The following is an 18,552-nucleotide window of genomic DNA, read 5'->3' on the forward strand; positions in this document are numbered from 1 at the left end:
TGAGTGGTAGAGAAGAACGCCATGGTGATCCTTTTTAGCCCAGTCATCAACAGCTAGAGTAAATCCATGCAGATGTAGAGCCTTGTTAACTATTGACTCCTAGATCTCTGAGCTATTCAATTAGGAGATGATTTCGAAGCGCACCCATGCCATCGTCATAAAGTCTATGTAGGAGGATCAGCCACACAATGCAACTTGGGAGATCATGTCCGTTCCCTCTGCTGTAACAATGCATATAAGCAGCCATCATACTAAGCTGCAGGCCCTTATGTTTCTTTGGTTGCCTTATTACCACTTCTCTTTCATCGCTGCATTTAACACATACCGCGACAGCCGGTTGATCATGGTACCCATTCAATTACCCCATGATATTGTCGACCTGAGCGCAATTTTGAAACAGACTACCACAAATGTACCAGTATCCCAAGCACTAAGGTACATGACCTATCAACTCTTACGAACATGCATACTGAGTGATGGCAGGGATACCGTTCTGGATATCGATAACCGATACATATTCATACGAGTCTGCAATCTAGACGGCAATGTCTTGGATAAACTCCAAAAGATACGTGGGAGTGCTCTTGATGTGCCGAGTATCATCGAGCTCAATCTTCGCGGGTGGGAGATACTTATCCGCATCGGTTTTCTTCGTGCCTTCGTTCAAGGGCTTCTGGATGAGTTCCAAGATCCGTTCGTTGAACTCTTGTATAACCCCTTGCGTCCACTGGCCGAGGATGTCGAAAACTGTGGGAAACAAGTGGCGGAATACCTCTGCAGTTACTGGCTGGATAAGCGAATGGTATTGCATCTACTGGCTGGTGGTATTGCATCTGGTTAATGTAATTAGTTGAGTTTGCTCAGTCCTCCAAGAGCAAGACAGTACTTACCACACTATCATGAAAACGAGAGTAGGGATCAGTGTATCCCAATTCAAGCGCAGCCTAGGAGTTAGTAAAAACCCATTTTAAGCTTGGAACCCATGAAAATCATTTATCACCCAGCGAGTGACATACCCCTAGTTGACGGTAATTTGCGAATGAATTATGCGCGTTTACCGAGCACCGTGATTACAATAGTCGACCTAGGAAAGACTTGAACAAGGTTCAGCTACTTCTGATATCCCTGTCAAATTGCCACGACGGTGCGTAACAACAGACACAGACTAAATACTTCCTAAGGGCTAGGTCCTGTTACTAAATAAAATTCCAAATAGTTCACCCCTTGGGATTACGACGGAAGCATCAAGCATATTTATTAGGCCACGAGTTCGCATCACCATTTCTTTCTGATGACATTTTTGAGAGGCCACTCTCTGATCCATGATTATCTGTTAATCAATGCATTGTCCATTCCTGTTGTCAAATGGTCTCCAATCGTCGCATATTCAGAGCATGCTTAACATGCCGTGAGAGACGCGTCAAATGCGATAAATTAACACCCTGCAACAATTGCAGGAAGCGGGCCCTGAAGTGTTACAGACCCGAGCCCTCACAGATATATCCAAAAATTTTTCCAAATCCGGACAAGAAGAACCTGAAAAGGCAGGCGACATTGACACCTTCTGGCGAGGATACAGAACAGGGACTGGAGAAGAAAGACCGAGACGAGGAATCCTTCAAATCGCCGCGTACAATGACCCAGGAGACGATATTAACAACTACACGCAAGTCTTTTTCTCCACCATTACAGACGTCTGACTCTGAACCTCACCTTCATGATCAAAAGAAACATGAGGCACTGTCGAAGCATGAGTTTGTGTCGCTTCCTATAGAAAACACGAAAACAGATCAATTAGAAAACAACCTCATCAATGGGACAAAGTTAACATCTGGTCTTGCTTTCTTGAATTCTATTTCGCATGAGGAGAACTACTACCTTTCCTATTTGAGGCTAGTGTGAAACTCAATGTCTTATATTCTGTTGCTAACATCTGAATAGATCTCAGACCGAGGATCAAATTCCGCGTCGAAAGATCCTAAGTATCGAATTTTGTCGGTTATCATTTCCTTGAAACGGTCCGGAATTGCATGCGAGCAATATAGATTGTTTTTACAGACATCAGCCGCCGATGATCTTCTTCGACATCTACTGCTACTTCTCGGAAGTCATTCATCGCGGCCTTGTTTTCATCCACTTTCTGACTCTTATGTGTTTACTTCCGGTTCACAACGAGACCAGCTTGGATCTAGGATCCAGTGAAATTATGGACATATTGCGGATTCATGAAATCTTTCGAGGTCGGCTAATGCCACTTAGCTCCAAAGATTTTGGTATCCTATGCCATCTTGCCTGGCGAGCAACCCATTTCTTGCAGGATGCTTATTCGAATATTTTCCGTGGGTGTCTACAACTACCGGCGTTGGACAAGCCGCACAAAATTTTCGATCTTTATTTGTCCTTTCGGCTGCTACTTGAATACCATCATGATCGTGCTGTGGTTGCTGCAGTGCCTGCCCCTGTACCATCGTTTATATATCTCACAGATGTGGCGGATGTCCTGGAGGGCATATCTATGCTTCGTTCGGCCAATACAGATCTCCACATGCTGGAGCGGCTTATGGGGACACTTCTGCTAATTATGAAGATTTGTACAGACGAGCAACATTATTGGTCTCGGGAGAATTACGACGATGGAGACTTGATACCTTCATTAGGTCCGCATTTTCATCATATCAAGAGACTAATGGAGGAACCAACAAGCGAAGGAACAATTGCGGCTTTGGAATCACTGCGCGAAACACATAGGTTCTTCGAGAACTTCACCGCACCATTCCTGGGCGACTGGTTACTAGCAAAAAATTATCCGGGAACCGAAATGCGCTGGTACCTCTGTTCACTGCTTCCGTCGTTATTGGAGGGTCTCCGGCCTTAACAAAGTTTGTGTAACTTGAGATGTATGTATACTTCAGGTGTTTCAATGCTTAGATGAAGCCAGACGAGGAAAGCAGTAATGTGATGTTTCCCGAAGTCGGATAGCTAGGCTACTCAAAGGGCTAATACGTGAGCGCATGAAGGTCCCAGATAGAGAATAGTAGATTATATTGAAATAATCTGCAATCAGGATGACCCTTTTCTAACATGGTCTACCAGGTGAGGCCCTCTGATGCCTTCGATGACCATTATTTAGATTTGCAGAATCCACAGTATACCCGGCCTGTAGTTAATTCCAGGCATTTAGTGACGAGTTCTTGCCAAGAAACCCCTGAAGATTGTATTTTTACCTTGGCAAATTAGCCTGCGCAACGGACGCAATACAAAATGAGGTTCTAAATATAGAGCCCAGGGAGATGACTGGTGGTCTACCTTACCAGATTGATTATGTCATCATACTGAAGGCTTGCACCAAAGACCTCGACGTAGTCCTTTCCTAATCAGGAAGGAACCATGTGATTCTGTCACATGACCTCAGTCACCTGCGCCGTCAGTGTCGGCTTAGGGTATGAAAAGGAGTATACTGGGATCCTCATCTGCTGGACAACATTTAGTTAGCCAGAAGTTTGCCAAGAAATAGTCAATAATTTGTAATTTACCTGCCGATAATGGAATGCTGATTGAGATTGGAGTCGATTTCAGGATCATTGCGGTCTCCTCCTTTTGTAGTTCGATGAGCATATTTTAATAGGTCCAGAACGGCGCTTTTGGAAGCAGTCAACAAGAACCTCAGGTGACTGGAAAGGGAATGGGCCCTCGATTCGAAGCTGCCCAGAGATTTTGGGAAAGCCATGCATCTTCCGAACAGGCTGCGATCTCTCAGCGAGATGGACCATGGTCAGAAGACGATTAGTTCAGCAGCTCTGTCAATGTACTTTCCTTTGCCTCACATCTTGCGTTCTCCATATTGAAGATTATTCTTAAACACATCGGCGATGAGAATGTTCTCCCAAGTGTCCATCTCTCCTTGGCTTTCCTTTGGAGTGCTGCCTTGGTCCCTACCAGCATGACATACATCGAAGCGGACGTTCCCTGGGTGCACATCGCTTTGTTTCTTAACGCGTTGATGCGACCCGACATGGGCATGTCTAAGGTCGAGGACGAGCGGTTCCCAAGCAACGAGACTGGATCGGCAAGGCAGCTGCCGTTTGACTGTTGGAAACGTCGGGTCGGTTGCGAGACGCACCCAGTGAGAGGTATTTTGGTAGTAGTCAGATGTCTTACTGACCCTCCAAGTAAGTGTCTTAGTATTTGGTTGCAATTGAACGGGATCTAAGAAAGATCAAACTAGATACACGATGTTAAATAAGCATCCTTATATCTTTTTTCCAAAAGGTACCTCAAAAAAAAGGTCGTTTCCATGTCTCCTTGCTGCCTTGTTTTTGCCCTACCTCTATTTCACCTTGATCTGCTGAGCTGGTCGGCGCATGTCTTTGTTGTTTCATAACATCAAGCTACCATAATCTCTCTTGAGCACATAGGATACCAAATATGCTCCTGCATTGACTCAACAAGACATTGATCATGGAATCTGTGACTGCAGCTTAGATCGAGCATCTGGAAGCTATCGATGAAGCAAAAGCCGCACTTTTCATATCTCTCTCTAAGGCAAATGAAAGATATGTCATGGTTTTCTGTTATAGAGTGGCCAACATCCGGCTGTTAAGACAGTTATTTAAGCATGCTCTTAATGACATCAACTCTTACAGGCATAACAGCATAACAGAAGATTTCATCTAAGAAATCAATGAAATCTGACCCATGGACGTGCAAAGATAATTGCTAAATGAGCCATTCAAGTACTTCACTATGGCTGCAGCTCATGGTTAGGCTTGCTGCTTCTACTAAGCATCTGATATCATCTATGTCATATGCTTTATCGAAAATCTTGCAGAGAATGCATTCAGTATGTTTAAGGTTATTATAATAGACAAACTGTGTTAAGGCACAGCAAAGATCATGTCTATCGGCACGATCCAGAAAAGTAGACATTGTCTTTTCAACCATGTCGGATAATTCAGAATAAGCAAAGTTGAACAAAAGCCATTGCAGTGTATCATTAGATGCATCAGGAAGTAACTATTCCAAGATCATATCAATAGTATCAGTGTAATTGACTTTGATTGACTCAGCTAGCTGCCTAAGTAGTTCTGGAATCAAACCTACACATGCCATGTGGGAGCTTAAGCTCATAGGAGTATTGTGGCAGGTCTCTGCTGGTTGATTAGACTTAATCTGAGGGTTAATTTCATCTATGTGGTCCTCTAGCATATTACAAAGAAACTGTGATAGCTCTCTCTTAAGTTGAGGCCTTTTGAAATAATAAGTCTTTATGCCAAATAGGATATGTTCTCTATAATGTACCTGCTGCTTCATTTGGGGCATCTCTATTCACATGTATTATGTGAGAAATAAGCCCGGACCACTGGGCGTTTCTTTGAAGCTCAAATTCAAGAGTGTATGTTCCTTCTCTGCAAAATTTGACATTACTGGCAACCACTCGGATCTGGTAATTACCATCAGACTTGATGAAGGCCTAAACAGAATCGACCAATTTCTTTTTGTTGTTGTAGGTTTGAAATATCTACAACCTACACTTGCATTCTGCAGGTCCTTTCATCAAATACTCTGCCATTAACGGTAGAGGAAAATGTTGTTCAGGCTTTATATTGGTTGGTGGGCTTCCGACGAATCGTGCTGCGCGGATTTGAGTTCGCGTCCACAGAAATGGTATCTTTGATCGCCCGAGCGATCCAAGCCATGCTTCTTAATACTCGTCAGAACTTACACGGCTAGAGCGTTAACTGCACACATGTATGTACATGTATATAGTCGACTCATAGTAATTATTTTCTGCTCTGGGCAGCGCTCCCGCTGGCGACCCAGGACAGTGGCCATAAATATGTATACTTATAGAACATCCAGACACTCCTGTTTCTCGTATCCTAGATAAGTAGACCATAGTCCTGCCAAATAGATTGATGATTTGTAGGCGTTAAAATAATGCTGGTGTGCCTGGTTATGTACACAATTTCACTGGATAATCGGAGTATAATCTTCCTCACTCTGTTAAAGTCATTGCTCGTCACCACCCGCTCCTACTCTCCGTCATCATCCGCTCTTCCATCGGCCTATCGATGACTATGTCATGAGCACGACAGCTGCTTGAGGCCTGCGCTAATTGCTTACCCTGGGCTATGATTCTGCGCAGGCTCAGAGCAAGATGTGGATTGTTACACACGCTGGGCCATTGTGAAAGACTTCATTGCGACAATACGTTCCAACCTCGACATTGCTAAATAAGCCGAGCTTCTTCCTGGTGATTCCGAATCAAAGAATTACAGGCGGTCTTTCTTTGTCGATCTTGGTGCTACAATCACTTCCCTATCCTCCGAGCTTTTGGTCTAAGTTCAAGTTCAACCACTCCTACAATCTGGCTGGAAATGTATGGAAAAGTCGGATTGGCTGAGTTAAATAATGTCCCGCATCTTCATGGCTTATACACTTTCGATTCGCGACCATGCCCGTCTTTATCTCTCTTCACTAAACAAAAGTGAACATTATCACTTCTTCTCGGAATAGGAGTTTTTTCGCCTATCTTGAACTTTTCGCCGTTATGCAACGTTATTTTGTCCACCGGATGCGGCTGGTTTTCACAGCGAAGTTTCACATAGACTCCTACACCGAAAAACCAACGATGGACGTAGGAAATACCTCGTGCTGGAATCAAGATGGATGTCGGAGGTGTACAGACGATATCCTGAATTGCTTGTAAGCTATTGAGATACTGTCGCTATCTGAATGAAGGAAAAGAAGTAGCAAGCTGATTCTGAGCTTTACTCTTGGTCTTTGAATAGATGAGCGTTAATTCGTTTTAATAGTCATGCTCGCCAGGTTCATGTTCGACAGATACAACCACATTGAGCGATAAATCCCCTTTTCTAGGACTGTAGGACTCCGCCCCAAGCGGTCCCTGTTCGGATCAGGCGGCAATATCTGTTCTAATTGGTCTGCGACAAAAACCCCAACATATGTCACGGCCAACTATCATCGCCCGGCACTCTCACCCGCGATCTGTCTTCGCCTGTTCTTTGGGTCATAACCCGAATTGCAGTAAATGTTAAGGCTACCACTTCTGTTGGTGTCTCACAGCCTCCCTTATGTCTTCATCACTCTTTCGACTAGGACAGTCCCTTCGAGGAAGATTGGGAAGATACATTATCACAAAGGAAATCCAAGATACTGTCTGGTTTGCTAAGTAAGTCTATAATGTTAAACAAGGTTGTGAGAAGGGCTTGTGTGACTCACTCTGCACAGAAATCAAGCCGAGGAACAGGTGATTATTAAGGGGGTACATGGACACCCTCGTGTGGAGAACGAACGAGATGTTCTTAAACGGTTTCAAGATGAGACACCGTACTTGCGACCATTGATTGATGAGATTGAGGAGCCGTCTCAACCTCCAACCATTGTTTTGAAACATCTCGATGATCACCTGCTAAATGCGTCAATCAAGAAGCCCCTGAATCGAAAAGAACTAAAATACGTTTCGAGACGTATACTTGAAGCATTACTGGTGCTTTACGAAGGAGGCTATGTTCATACAGGTAAAACTGAGGCAAGATTGTTTTTGGCAGCTTTGCTAACCTGAGAGTAAAGATGTCAAACCGGATAATATTTTTGTGAATTATAAAGACGGTGATCTACGGTTCTCTGATGACCAGCTGGGCGATCTCGGTGGTGCATGTCCTGCAGACTCCATGTATGCTAAGGAAGGCACGCCAATTGGAGCAGCCATGTGGTCGAGCCCTGAGGTGATTATGGAAACTCCCTGGAATACTGCAACCGACATTTGGTCGTTTGGGACTGTGGTATGCTCAGACAATAACTCCAGAACTAAATGAAGGCTGCTGATCGTGTTCCCCTCTCCCACAGCTTATCAGTCTCATCTATGGCGGAAATTTTAACCTTTTTCGTCCCAAGACTGTGCCATATGGCCACGAAGAGTACGGGTTAGAGGTTCTAAAACAACAATTCCGTTACTTTGGTCCATTCCCCGCAGTCGCAAACGACGCCATTCCAGCAAACGACAGAGAGAGAGGTCTGCAATAAGGATAAGGTGTTTATCGGGAAAATAATGAAGATGGATTGGAGAGATAGGCCATCGGCGAAGGAGTTATTAGAAGATGACTGGTTTAAAGACGATGGAGAGGATGAGTAAATGAACTCCTGGGAAATGAAGGCTGCCCTTTCAAGTCCAACAACCTTTCTCCCCTGCAGACTGGAATGCAGGCATTACTGCGATTCTGTGACTGTACAGGCCCTTTATAAACTATATCTTTTCAGAAAATGTAAAGATGATGCGATGATTAGCAGCGTCTCATAGAAAGCGGTCGCAAATTTGTCTCTATGATGGGATGTCATCAGCCCTTTCCGGAAGGTCAACCCCAATTATCGGACGCATACCTCCGGTCTTCTAAGTGAAAAGGAATTATTGGTGATATGAGTTAATCCACTGCTGTCGATAGACCGCTTGCATGGCCCAGCCACCACCTTGATAGCTGGATTAGAAGGTCGTGATCCTGCTCTTCCAAGTCATAAAGACCGGTGGTACGCACCACGAGCTCCTTACCATCGAAGACCGCCTCCAGAACCCTCACATGGTGCAGTCCCATTATCGAAAATAACAGGACCTATGGAGAAATATTAGTGTCCCCGTCTCCTTTGCTGGTCGTTCATGAAGGAAGAGACTTACTGGCGATGCTATGCGTAAATCCTGGCAGAACCTTTGTACACCTTGTTCTTTACAGGTTAGATGCACTATCTTGTTAGTCCCTGCCTCAGCGAGAGCAATATTCTGCTCTGCAGCGTAAATTAAGAATGCTGCCCAGCAGCATGGGAAAGGGTAGATAGCCACGGTTTATTGTCTATAACTCTCATAAATATAAAGCAGCCTAACATAACGAGAAACTTGCAAGTCCTTACATAGTGCTGGGAACATCGTCTGAATGATCTATCTTCTCTCAGAATTTCTATAACTGACTTCTGCCAGGAGTCCAATCTTCCAAACTTAATTCTTAAATGTAAAGGGCCGGAGGAAAGTTGGTGTACAAATGTATTTCCAGGTAAAACAGCTTCAGGGTTTTTAGAGAAAGCAATCAGGTCAAGTGGCTTTTGGCCATCGTGATTAACCTTAAGCTAATCTGACTCTGAGAATACATGCCATCTAAGTATGCTGATGTGGCTGGATGATATGACTATTAGTACTCTATGCTGCTTATCATGTGCTTCCATTAAAGCTCCTAGCACGGCATGGTGGAGGACTGACCGGTTATTATCATCAACACACTTTGAAGATCCACCAAGGACGATAAGAAGTTTCATCATATTAATGTGTCCCGTGGCTGCTGCTAGATGTAATGCTGTATGTCCACATTGATCTCTGACGTTATTGACGTCGCTATTTTTGGGGCAAGAATTTTACAGTCACATATTGTAGTTCAACAGGAAGGCGCGCAAGTAGATTGAACTCTTTTTTGTGCTTTGTCTGCACCTTCTCGCCTGCATGCAAACTTGATAACTTCCATTTCATCCTTACTTGGTTATTTTCACTTTTAGGAAATGAAGAAGAACACTCTACAATAGTATGTGTACACGCTTAGGCAAGTTGGAGAATGATATTTATAGTTCATATGACTATCAATGACTGAGGGGGCTCCGTAATTAGCAGTGGCCATAATACTGGGGCACACTTTTCTGTTCACTTTGACTTCGGGAGTTTAGGATTCCACCTACATAAGTATGCTTCCGAGTTCTTTGTCGAAATGGATGAAAGAAGCGTGTAAACCACAAGAGGCAACTATGCAAAGATAGATTGGATTACAGGCTGTAGGGACACTGTAATTTGTGCACATCACTCCTCGCATCAAGTTGTCGTGGTAGAAACTGACGAAGCATGTCGGTTTGGTAGGGGACAGCAATGGGACGTGGTCGAATAGAATCACTCATACATATTCGGCGGTAACAGTGATGCTGATGTTGTATAGAGGTTAAGAGGTGCTCGTCAATATGGCAAAGCTAACTTGCCTGATCTTATTCCGATGAGGTAGATTAGGCGCATAATATTAGAATGGGTAATGCTGGTTTCGCTACGTGGGTTCATACCAGGTACTCCCTGCAATTCAATACATCCTACCCTTGACTGTATATTATAATATTTATGCCCTATGGACATTATTCGCTATCTGCCTAGTCACCATGGGTCCTTCGCTTTCTGGCCGCAGATGAAATAACAAAATGTGTAGCAATGTTTTAACTTGTCATTGAACTCACTCCCGGCCTGGGCAAGACGCGTGTCTCCATCTCTGTCCAATTAAGACGTACAAAGTGCGCAAGCCTAGCAGCCCCCGAGGGCTTCACCCATCTGTGCCTGAGGAAAACATTTGACACTGCCTTAAAACCAGATCCGATAATTCAGATATTGGCGTTTGACATATCAATTTGAAAGCACAGGCGCTTTGCCGATCCAATTAGATTCTTCATTCATCTCTTTCAGAACCCAGGCTGCTATACTTTTTCTGGACAAGAACATCCCATCCCTACCTGACCCTGTAAAGGTGGCGGTCACCGGTGCCTCAGGGCCGTTATTGAGAAAAGGGACGCGGAAAAGGGTCCATTTAAGCTGTGTTACGTCCTGAGATGTCACAAAAGCGCCCAATCCGTTGAACTCCTCAAAGGCGGATCCACCGATAATCTTAACAAGGATGATGGACGCTTTCCACTTCAGAGCACCTTTGTCTTGTGGTGCTTGAAAGGAGCATGTGCCAAGAACAAAGGCCCTTTTGAAATTATTGGCAATCAGAAGGGGAAATATCAGTTTCATAGAATTGGTGATGGGCTACACAGTTTGTTAGTTCTGTATTTGGAGTAAAGGTGCAAGAAGAAGAGTGAAGTTGGAGAGTGGTTATCTGTAAAGACTTACTGTGCCTCTCGACTTTGCTCCAGGCCCAGCAAACGAGACAAAGATAGTGGCACCTGATGCGGTAGCCTGTTGTAAGCCAGAAACATCTTCGAGGCTACCTTTGATGACCGTGACATTTGCATGGCTAGCAACGTCAATGGGAATCTTGTTTGGGTTCCGCACATAAAGGGTCAGTCTGTGTCCTTGCTTCAAGGCTGCAGTGCAAAATTCCAAGCCTGTTTGGCCTAGAAAGATGATAAGAATGTCAATGTTGGTAATGAGATTGATGGGTTAAGACTTAAGAGTGCTTACCAGAAGCTCCAATAACTAAAATGTGCATTTTCATGAGCAAAATGATAATGCTCAGATCGTATTTCCCAGTCTAGCTAGAAGGGAAAAGCAGCTGAAGATGTACACAAGACTTGATGTGTGTATTTGTGCAGAGACATTGACACTAGACTCCTGAGGTGAAAATACTACCTTACCATCAGTGCCGGAATAGGGAAGATCTGTACTGAAAAGGGCTTTGACTGTCCCACTGCTGATTAGAAGATAACCTTGTTGAGAATATGGGTTATGAGCATGTTAGCCCCGCTGGAAGATGGGTGTACTATACTGCACGCAGGACGGATTACGGAACCTTAAGTATCCGAAATGCAAATGTTCGGATGCTTATGGAGCACAGTTCCGTCGGGTAAATTAATTGTCATGTGACAACACTACATATGATCTGCAATCTGATCAGAGTCACTCCACGTCAAAAGGCCCAGATTCTAAGAGATTAGAACCGTTTTATGCACTTATAAATCGGGCGAAGATCCTGCAGCAGAGTCTCCCTCTGAGACATTGCAATTCATTGCAGCATACTGTTATCCTCCTTTCACGTTGCTGCCTCAGCAAATGGCTCAAATTGACAGCAAAGCAGCGGCCATACAGGCTCTCATTCAGACCCTCGCGACTACAGCATCGAAGCTCACCACTCAAGTCCCCAAAGGTGAAACGTCGGCTTCAGCAGAACATGAGGCAGTCCGGCTATCGCTGCTCCGGACATTAAGAGACTTGAAGAACATACTTGAGGATCCAAAAGACAGGAGTCTTCAAATAACCCTCCAAGTTAATCAAAATGTGGCCATTAGAGCAGCTATTCATCTGAACATTTTTGAAGCACTTAGTCAACATGATGTTGGTGATGGGGTGGATATCGATTTGCTCACCAAAGGGGTGGGGGAACAAAGAGCAGACATTGTGCTTGTCGGTAAGTTTGCACATATGGAGGAACCCCTGAAAAGAGAAAGCTACAGCTTGTTGACAACATGAGATGCCGTCAGAACGGATTATGCGTGTGCTCGTGGCCACAGACGTGGTCAAAGAGGTCGGGGAGCGGAAGTACAGTCATACAGAGTTGTCAGCCCTGTACACGGTGCCTGCCTTCCGAGATGCCTTTCAACACAGGTATACAAACCAATGATTTTTTAATTTTAATTTTATTCTTCTCTCTCTCTTTTTTTTCCCCTTAAAGATATTATAATTGCCACGGGACCTAACGTAAAAGTGGTCTACAGCTTTGATGACATGATTCCGCCACTTTTCGATCTCCCAAAATATTTGACAGAAACACAGTTCCGGAACCCATCTGACATCCACCGAGGCCCTTTCCAGCATTATCATAAAACGACCCTGCCCTATTTTGACTATGTTAGACGCGACCCTGCTCGCCTGGCTGTTCTCAATTCCGCTATGCAGGTCCAGAGCTACGCATTTGCGGAGTCTCAGTCAGCTGTATACCCGTGGGAATATGAACTAGGACAAGATGTCTCTGATAGTGAGGTGGTGATTGTTGATGTTGGCGGGGGTAAGGGCCAGGCACTTGAAGAGATCAGGAAAGCGCATCCTGGTCTGAAAGGGAGATTCGTGCTCCAGGATTTGAAAGGGACAGTGCCAGAGAAGGTAGAAACTACAGGCATAGAGATCATGGAATATGATTTCTTTAAGCCTCAGCCGGTGAAAGGTTTGCTTATCTTAACATGCCTATGCCTCATTTATATTTTCTGATCACGTTATGGATCATTACGTGGGCTTAAAGCTGATTGGAAATTGAACAAATCTAGGGGCTCGAGCATATTTTTTCCGTCGTGTGTTACATGACTGGCCCGACGTGCGTTGTATTGAGATCCTGCGAAACACTGCATCTGCGTTGAAACCAGGCTACTCTCGAATTTTAATTGGAGATGTTGTACTACCGGCCAGAAACCCTCCGTTACTGCCATCACTTTTCGACTTCAACATGTTGACAGTCGCTGGCATGGAGCGAACCCGGAAACAATGGGAGGAGCTATTGGAAGCAGCAGGTCTACAAATCAAAAAGGTGTGGGGCAACGATGGGTGTATCCTAAGTATCATTGAAGCCGTATTGAAGGCAGAGAGCGAGTGAGAAGATTGTGCTGTTGAGTTTTGGAGCAAGGGCTGAGGCATCTGAAGCTAGAATCCAAGAAATCACGAACTGCGAGGTTCCCAATCGGACTGAAAGCAGATTTCGATGTCAATCAGGTAGTGAATAGACAGAAGAGAACTTATTGGATGAATGCGTTATCCTTTCTGATGCTTTGTTTTGACTATAACTGATGTCGAATGCTTTCTTGTCTGTGGTATGCGGTGGTATTATTATCTCCGAGGGATTAATCGTTTCAACCCGCAGCTCAAATGACTACCCCAATTTGGTATAGAGGAATTAAGGGGTGTTTATATGTAGAACGGACATGATGTCCTTATTTGCTGTCATGCGAAGGGTGAGATGGAGGAAATTGGCATAGTCCACTAAGGCTTTTGCGTCCTCAGTTCCTGGAGTTGTCTGCTTAAGTAACTATCAGTTATATCACAAGACATTCAATATCAATCCCTATACACATGAGGTAGGACATCTTTTGTGCCGCCGGTGTCACTCATCAAAGTGAACCTGCTGGCGTGCCTGTCCGCGTTATTCCATTTTCGTCAGTGCAGTACATTGCACTGGAAAGAGTAGAATAATGTGGATAAATTTCTCAAATATCTTGTCCGTTTTGGTTATTGCCTTACATATGAATTAATCCGTGTCCTCACCTGTTAGGAACGTTATTAACGGTATTCTGTAGAAGCTAGTTCCTTATGCAACCAACTATCTCACTATCAACGTTCCCTAGTTGAATGAGCTGGTTCACTACTAATTCGCCCTAGTCACTGTTCCTTTATGGTCGAAGCCAGATATTTCTACAAATTCAAGCGGCGTTTTCTATCTTTGACTACCAGTAGGGTGATCCATTCTTTCAAAGATGACTCTAGCAACACTATAAACTCTACCTGAGTTGATATATACCTACCCCTAGACTGAACTCCCGGCAAGGGACTGTAATCCGTTCCCAAAAATCACGTCTGTATTTTCCGTGCACTGCGAACTTACCTGCCTGTTCACGGTACCATCGGGGTCATGGCGTCGGGCCAGGCGTTGACACACATCCTGATACTGCTGCGGGAGAAAGCCTTCTCGATCAGGAGGTGCAGTTCTACTGCTTGCTGGTACCTTCCTTCTCCCTGTGGCTGTAGGTCCTTGCTGACTGATATCGGGCATGCCATTTCCGTTCGCCTTGATCTTCGCCCTTCTCCTCATCCGCAGACCGTTCTACGAGCTGTTCGTCAAGTCACACACGCCTTGGGATCGTCGCGGTGCGTGCGCTATGGCGTCATCTTGAATGCCCAGGATGTCTTCAGCCGCGTGTACATTCATTGCCGGCACCGTTATCTTCGTGGGGACGACGGGTCTACAGTATGTCTCGATGCTGAACCGGACGTCTCGCTCTAGAAATGCTTGAACATCTCGCGCAGCGGGCAGAAAATGGAGATCAAGCGGCTGGAGACCAGAGTTTTGGACGGCATTGGAGAATCATGCCCATTATAGGGAAAAGCGTAAATTCTATTAGTATTGATCAACAAATGCTGCATGCACCGCCTGTCGGATCCCCGAAAGTCCGGTAATCCGTGCTGTAACGGATCGTTTCGACCGAAAGTTACCAACGGTTCCATCAGAATCCGAGACAGGAAAGGAACATAGCTGCGATAGGATGTGAGGAGACCCCGAAGAGACAATACAAATTTCCTGGAATCGGACAGGTTATAGACGTGACATCAATACCGAGTGGCCTCATACAAGACCCTTTGTTATCCCACCCAATTATTTATTATTTTCTCCCTGGCCAAAAAGCTGATCGTTCGCAGCCATAGCATTTCTATAGTGCTCTCTGTGTCTTCTTGTGAAAATGAGTATCATAGTGGTCCTCGGGGCGACAGGGGTTCAAGGAGGAAGTGTAGTCAAAGCCTTCTCGTCCGTTCCCGGTTGGCATGTTCGAGCTGTTACTCGCGACCCCTCCAAGCCAGCAGCACGCCAGTTGGAGCAAGGAGGAGTCGAGGTAGTCAAGGGCGATCTCGATGACCCAAAGTCATTGGCTGCTGCCTTTGAGGTAAATCATGCATACCTAACACCGTGGAATATTTTAGTTTAAGGCCCGCTGACATCCTTAGGGCGCAACTGCCGTCTTCGGGGTTACCAACTTCGTGGAAACGTTCGATGCGGAGCGAGAATATCGTCAAGGGCGAAACATCGCTGATGCTGCGGTAGAAGCTAAAGTGAACCATCTCATCTGGTCGTCGTTGCCACATATGACAAAACTGAGCAATGGCAATATTGCAGTTCCCCATTGTGACTCCAAGGCCATGGTCGAAGAGTACATTCGGGAAACTGGGTTGAATGCAACCTACCTTTGGGTCGGTCATTATATGAGCGGCCTCGCATCGGATGGATCATTCCTCAAAATACAAAAGGTGTGTTCAAAAACGACCAGGCAAATCCATCAGGACGATGAATCTGTTACGGTATATGCTGAAATGTTATCTAGGATAGTGACGGCGTCTATACTGTCAAAGTTCCCTGCGCGCCCTCTACAGTCGTTAGTGCCATTGACGCTGAGGAAGATGTGGGAAAATTTGTGAAGGGAATAGTTGATGGAGGGTCAAAGTTTTATGGCAAACGTGTACTTGCCGCTGGCGAGCACATATCGTATGCTGATATGATGAAGCAATGGTCACAAGGTAATTCTTATCCTTCCAGTTATATTGCTTCTGCTGAACAAATCTAGTTCTTGGCAAGCCAGCAAAGGTGCAAGAGCTGTCATCCAAGGAAGAGCTGCAAGCAGTCATGCCGATTTACACCGATGGGGTTTGGAACATGTTTTCCTATTTCCAGAATTACGGCCTGAAACGTGGAGCAGATATTGTGAATCCTGAAGAGGTAGGTCAAGAAATTGCATATCGATGCTGTGCTAGATGCGGGGCTCTAATTTTTCTCTCTAGGTTACAGAATCTACTGTGACCACATGGATGGACTACGTCAAGAGATCGGATTGGAGTTCTGTTCTCTAGAGACTCTTTGACGGTTACAGGCAATACGCAATATATATAGCTTAAGGACACATACAAGCAATTGGGCGATGAGAATATAATGTAATTTTCAGGTCACTGAAGAGCTTACTTAGTTCGTTTGTGTGGGTGGTTCCGAGTGCATGATTTCCGGGTTCGAGCGCACAAGGTTGCTGGAGGATCGCATACAAGAATTGGAAGCCATAGTATCTCTCTCGTTGGAAGCTTCGAGATCAAGTTTTGATACCATGACCATGTCGTACCTGGAGAGTCCGCCAGGCTTCAGAAATATCCAGGGCACCGATTACCTCAATACCATGCCCGGAATGGATCTTCCAGACCAGCGAGTTAATGTCGATATCGAGACATTTATCAGGTGCGTTCCTCTGGGTTTTTTTCCTAATTTCGGCTCCTCCGGCGGATGCGTCAGTTTCGGGACCGGGCCTCCTGGAAGGATCATGTCTCCAGCTGCCTTGCCAAGTGGAAGAGTGACAAGCTGGCGCGGTCAGAAGCCGACGGAGCACTGTCGTGCCCACACCCACACTCACATCCCAGGTGTGCGGCTTTGTTCACGTCGGTCCTGCGACTTCGGTTCCACTGCCAAGGTATGCGTCGAGTTCGTCCGCGGGATCCAGCGGCGCTCATCGGACACGGAAGGCAATGCATCAATCGACTCCAAGCCATGGAAGAGGTCTCGCACCTCAAACTGGCACGGTTCCGACCTCCAGGACGACCCCTCTCCGCCACCGACCGCCCATTCCGTATTTGTGAAGACGGCGAGGTTGGTAAATGCTCCTTCCAGGGGAAGATCCTTGATGTCGTACACGAAGGAGACCGTTAGTATTCAACGTCCGTCCGTCCTGGGTGACCATCCCCCTGCGGAGACCTTGGTCACAGGACTTCAAGCTATGACGATTCCGCTCTCCCTGATCCAGACGCTATAAACCCGAATTCCCAAAAAGGGAGTCGAGCTGACGACGGCCGCTGATTCTTATCCTGCACAGCTGTCTGGACATCTCATCAACAGTTGTCCTGCGGGTTCTTTCTCCAGATATCTGGCCTTGATTGCTAAGATATCGATATCTGGAAGCGCTCAGTGAGTGCTCTGGTATACTCACTGAGCACTCACTGCGCAACTCCCGAGCGCCCTCATTAAAGCGGCCAGATCCAGAAGAGGAAATGGGACGGCCGTCGCAGAAATCTCAACCGTAGTGTGACCTACCTAGGTAGCCATCTCGCTAGCTCGTTTCCTATCCAAACGGTTCGACTCCGTCAGGTACCTATGATGATCCACCGGAGGAGTTCCAACACTGCAACCCCGCTCTTCGGGGAGTTGTTCCTCCGGGGAGTTATGGAGGTTCTGCGGAGATTCTCCGGGTCTACATCACGTACTTTAAAAAGACAAGTAACGTCACGACGATGACCATGATGGAATTGGACAGGTTGGACAGCAATCATGGCCTCCATGACGAGAAAGATACTCGTTTGGACGCTTCTGGCCCTCCCCACGCTGGCTGGGGAGGTCGTGTTTATGCCTCAGAATGATTTCCAGCCGCTGTCAGGACAAGCGCCGTCATTTCCAGTCGACATCAGCCCGCTGTTTAACAATCGGGGGTTTGGGAAGAAGCCAAACGAGTCGAATTTCGATGGATATGGAAGTATGGCTCTCCATTCTAGTTGAAAATTGAACGAGAGCGCTGACTTGTAAGACGCGTATCCGGCCGACTACATCCCCCCCGCTGACTTTGTCTACAATGGCTTCAACTACCAATTCCCCCAGTACAAGCCAGCAGGAAATGACAACGTCATCGCCCTGGGCCAGACGATCTCCGTCCCCCGAGCCAACTACTTTAGCGTGCAGATGCTGGCCGCATCCGAGACGGGGATCGTCTCCAGCACGATCAACGCAACGTATGCGGATGGCAGCACCAGCTCAAAAGCCATCCAGGTTCCTGCGTGGTGGAGCTGGCCGTATCCTGAGGGCGGAGACCTCGTCTTCCCTTACTACCTGACCAACTCGTCCGTCGACTACAACCGGTCCAACATCTTCCAGACTATCAACTGGCTGGACTCGTCCAAGGAACTGGTCTCGCTGACGCTGCCCGACGTCTCTGGTGGTTCTGACACATCGCCCGGCGGCGCAGCCATTGGCACACGCCTGCACATCTTCGCGCTGACGCTGTCGCCGGTGGTCGACGTGCCCTCGTCCGGTCCAC

The 18,552-nt window shown here is 46.1% G+C and overlaps 7 protein-coding genes across 7 annotated transcripts; 5 read left to right on the forward strand and 2 right to left on the reverse strand.

Annotated features, from left to right (window-relative positions):
- Nucleotides 1–535: 535 nt before the first annotated feature.
- VTN77DRAFT_3177 (uncharacterized protein) lies at nt 536–811 on the reverse strand (the record flags this gene model as incomplete). Its single annotated transcript, XM_069419097.1, has 2 exons — nt 536–727; nt 773–811. The coding sequence occupies 2 exons, from the start codon at nt 809–811 to the stop codon at nt 536–538; spliced, it is 231 nt and encodes a 76-aa protein (XP_069278707.1).
- A 6,283-nt stretch (nt 812–7,094) lies between these two features.
- On the forward strand, nt 7,095–8,046 carry VTN77DRAFT_3178 (uncharacterized protein; the record flags this gene model as incomplete). The annotated part of the gene is made up of 4 exons (XM_069419098.1): nt 7,095–7,192; nt 7,252–7,541; nt 7,594–7,805; nt 7,870–8,046. The coding sequence occupies 4 exons, from the start codon at nt 7,095–7,097 to the stop codon at nt 8,044–8,046; spliced, it is 777 nt and encodes a 258-aa protein (XP_069278708.1).
- A 2,383-nt stretch (nt 8,047–10,429) lies between these two features.
- Nucleotides 10,430–11,240, reverse strand: VTN77DRAFT_3179 (uncharacterized protein; the record flags this gene model as incomplete). The annotated part of the gene is made up of 3 exons (XM_069419099.1): nt 10,430–10,831; nt 10,916–11,139; nt 11,207–11,240. The coding sequence occupies 3 exons, from the start codon at nt 11,238–11,240 to the stop codon at nt 10,430–10,432; spliced, it is 660 nt and encodes a 219-aa protein (XP_069278709.1).
- A 554-nt stretch (nt 11,241–11,794) lies between these two features.
- VTN77DRAFT_3180 (uncharacterized protein) lies at nt 11,795–13,325 on the forward strand (the record flags this gene model as incomplete). The annotated part of the gene is made up of 4 exons (XM_069419101.1): nt 11,795–12,149; nt 12,223–12,346; nt 12,457–12,902; nt 13,003–13,325. 4 exons carry the CDS (start codon nt 11,795–11,797, stop codon nt 13,323–13,325), a joined length of 1,248 nt encoding a protein of 415 aa, XP_069278710.1.
- A 1,168-nt stretch (nt 13,326–14,493) lies between these two features.
- On the forward strand, nt 14,494–14,822 carry VTN77DRAFT_3181 (uncharacterized protein; the record flags this gene model as incomplete). The annotated part of the gene is made up of 3 exons (XM_069419102.1): nt 14,494–14,590; nt 14,636–14,690; nt 14,750–14,822. The coding sequence occupies 3 exons, from the start codon at nt 14,494–14,496 to the stop codon at nt 14,820–14,822; spliced, it is 225 nt and encodes a 74-aa protein (XP_069278711.1).
- Nucleotides 14,823–15,180: 358 nt separating this feature from the next.
- On the forward strand, nt 15,181–16,339 carry VTN77DRAFT_3182 (uncharacterized protein; the record flags this gene model as incomplete). The annotated part of the gene is made up of 5 exons (XM_069419103.1): nt 15,181–15,381; nt 15,443–15,742; nt 15,817–16,009; nt 16,057–16,208; nt 16,271–16,339. 5 exons carry the CDS (start codon nt 15,181–15,183, stop codon nt 16,337–16,339), a joined length of 915 nt encoding a protein of 304 aa, XP_069278712.1.
- Nucleotides 16,340–16,479: 140 nt separating this feature from the next.
- On the forward strand, nt 16,480–17,280 carry VTN77DRAFT_3183 (uncharacterized protein; the record flags this gene model as incomplete). Its single annotated transcript, XM_069419104.1, has 1 exon — nt 16,480–17,280. The coding sequence occupies one exon, from the start codon at nt 16,480–16,482 to the stop codon at nt 17,278–17,280; it is 801 nt and encodes a 266-aa protein (XP_069278713.1).
- Nucleotides 17,281–18,552: the final 1,272 nt, after the last annotated feature.

This window comes from Rasamsonia byssochlamydoides, assembly GCF_041956645.1.
Source record: "Rasamsonia byssochlamydoides strain NRRL 3658 unplaced genomic scaffold VTN77scaffold_22, whole genome shotgun sequence".
In the NCBI taxonomy this organism is placed as follows: domain Eukaryota; kingdom Fungi; phylum Ascomycota; class Eurotiomycetes; order Eurotiales; family Trichocomaceae; genus Rasamsonia; species Rasamsonia byssochlamydoides.